General features: G+C 38.2%; 1 protein-coding gene across 1 annotated transcript in view; it reads right to left on the bottom strand.

Annotated features, from left to right (window-relative positions):
• The window catches only part of CTL5 (C-type lectin 5), an 8,265-nt gene that overhangs the window by 2,044 nt on the left and 3,311 nt on the right, over nt 1–2,910 (bottom strand). The window contains exons 2-3 of the mRNA XM_018021637.2: nt 1,043–1,146; nt 779–973 (exon numbers count right to left, since the gene is read on the bottom strand). Of these exons, the coding sequence (XP_017877126.2) occupies nt 779–973; nt 1,043–1,146 (299 nt within the window). The remainder of the gene's footprint in view (nt 1–778; nt 974–1,042; nt 1,147–2,910) is intronic.

The following is a 2,910-nucleotide window of genomic DNA, read 5'->3' as shown; positions in this document are numbered from 1 at the left end:
CCGCTGGACTTACAGAAAAATTGCAAGAGACCTTTTTTGTAGAGGACGACGAGATCTACAATTTCCATGTAAAAAGTTTTTGCTAGCGTCAATAGTTAACGAGTAATTTGCAAAAAACTGTTTTTTCGTTTTTCGTCAATAACTCGCTAAATACTGATGCTAGCAAGAAATTTTTATACGGAAATTATAGATCTCGTCGTCCTCTACAAGAAAGGTTCTACGCAATTTTTTCGTAAGTCTAACGGTTTAGAAGTTATTGAGGAAAAACGAAATTTTTTTCCAAAAGTTCGCCGTTTCGACGGTGGGATGGTCGGATTTGGTCAACATCAATAAAATGCAAAATAATCATACGTAACTCGTTAAATATCAAATTTAGAAGAAAAACAACTTTTATTTGAAGCATTTTTCGTAATTTTGAAAAAAAAAATGTCAGCGTCAATACTTAATTGGATATTTCCTTCTATACTTTTTAGCACGTGGCTATTTATTATTAGCATTATTCTTCCGACGTCTGATTTCTTTTTAATTATAGGAAGTGCGTTTTCTGAAGTACATAAACTTTTCGGATTGACAGTATAGCCAATACCATTGACATTCTGTCTTATTACACCTTCATCAGAATCTTTTCCCTTAGTACTAGATATAAAATAATAGAGAAGAGTATTGAGTAGAGTAGAGAAATTGAGATCAGAAATTGGTCCACTTACTACAATTTGAATATCAGTGTTAAATAATTGCTAACACACCCAATTAGTCAAGTGGGTGTTAATTGACTTACCTCTTGCTAATCTCTGCTTGATGAACTCGTTCTCTTGAGGAGTTTCAAGAGAGACAGCGTCCATGCAATGTCTACGACAGATATTACGAGAGTCGAGCCAATCTACTTCAAGGCTTCTGGTCGGTTGATGTTCCCAACTGAAGAAGTACGAGTGTGCGACTCCCCTCGCGTCTCTGTACGTCGCGTGTCGTACCCCTGGAACAGGAGAATGGTCGATGTAAAAGAAATCCGATTTAATGTTGCATGAAAACGAAGTTCACTCACGATTAGCGCAGCTACGAGGGTCGGGGAGGGCAAGTCTCCGTTGAGCGTTCGCCATAGCGGCGACCAGCACCAGCGTCAGCCATATCGTCCTCATGCTTGTAACTCTACAACGAAATAAGAAACAATCTGATTGTAGGATCGCATAAAACCGATTCGAGTCAATATTTATTAAAGTATAATTAAGGAACCTGCCGGAGCATACAATTGCACAATTGAGTTAAAATTAATCGAGACGAGCGTTGTGAAGATTGTACATAGCGGGTGATGATCACGAGTAAAAGTTTCCTGGGAACGAAACTTTGTCGAGGGTGAAAGGAGACATTTCAGCAGGTGAATTATGATCCGCGAAAGAGAAGACGCGCGGCCAGAGGAGACGACGACGACTCTCACACCGACGACAGTGAAAAATGCCAACGTATTTTGCAACAGGTATTCATTTTTTTTCTCTCTATCGTCTGATTTAACGAGCCGTTGACTTTCCTAGCTCCTCGCCGACTTTCTAAATCGTCCTCGCGACCAAGTGTCGTCGGCTGATTCGCAATTAATAGCCGCCGTTATTTGAATGCGAGGTAATTACGAGGATAACGATCTGCAACGCAACCGAGACGCGTTTCTTGGAATGGGAAGACTGCTAAGACCGATTTCACGGATCGGCTCCGGGGAAGACTATCGTTTTGAGAAGAGAAAAAAAAAAAATAATCTCAGACCGTGTCGAAACGTGCAACAACGTTCACTCGCGTACAATCATAGCGTACTTTCCATTTCATAATTCGGATTACTGAACCAGTTAATGCGCACTGGGATTGCGTTGATTCCCTTCATGTCCGGCCGCAATGAGTGAATAACAATGACTCTTATTTCGGATTCCACGCCGCTACGGACTTAATGGAGCCCCGCTTTTTAACGCCGCGGCTTTCGCTAAAAATTAGTGTCAACGGTCGTTCACCTAGATTAAAGAAACTCTGTCCCGGAAGAGATAATTCAATTATAAACGTCGCAAGGAAAATGATTTATAACTGCGGAGGTTTTACGAACCAGTAGCCGCGTAATTTAAGGGGGGGTCAGTCAGTTAGCACTTGATTAATCGTCGTAGGGTTTCAATTACCGTTGATGCAACGATGTAACTTCTCAGCTGTCTCTTTTCTATAAATTAATGTTAAATTATTCACGAATATTAGAAGCTGCATAGTTCAATGTTTTATTTGCAATTAAAGTTCACAGTCCATTTGTCTGTTTTTATAGAGATTTAATCTTGTTTTTTAATTCGAACTGTTTATTACCTATTTTCTTGTTTAGGATATTTGTTTGCTGTTTATTAGCTATTTTCTTAGCTATTGGACACAGTTTCTTATTACATATCTTAAGAGATCTTACGGTTCATACAACCTTAATCTGTTTTTAGTTCAAACCCTTTCTGCCTCTTCTCTACTATGGACATTAAGCATAAAACTTCGTTTAGGAATATTGAAAACTAGATTATAATATCTCAATATTTCACTTCTCATAAAAATGCACAGTCCATTTATCTGTTCTGCTACAGATTTAGTTTCACAATTTTCTTTAGTTCAAACAGTTTATTACTTGCCTGTTTAAACTGTCCACGAATATTAAAAGTTGAAATTGTTCTCATCTCAATATTTAATTTCGTATTAAACTGCACAGTCCATTTGTCAATTTCGCTACAGATTTAATCTCGTCGTTCTTTTTAATCTAACCAGTTTCGATGAGGGTTCCAAGAGATTGTATATCTCAAATGCAATGATTGCAAACTGAGATAAAGTGTCCCTACGATTTTTCAAAGGAAGGTAATTTCTTAAATGACCGGATGAACTTTCGACAGGATATAGTCTTATCTATTACTCAATTGT

This window comes from Ceratina calcarata, unplaced genomic scaffold, assembly GCF_001652005.2.
Source record: "Ceratina calcarata isolate Rehan_Ccalc_2016 unplaced genomic scaffold, ASM165200v1 scaffold257.2, whole genome shotgun sequence".
In the NCBI taxonomy this organism is placed as follows: domain Eukaryota; kingdom Metazoa; phylum Arthropoda; class Insecta; order Hymenoptera; family Apidae; genus Ceratina; species Ceratina calcarata.
This window is presented reverse-complemented; position numbering and strand designations above follow the sequence as displayed.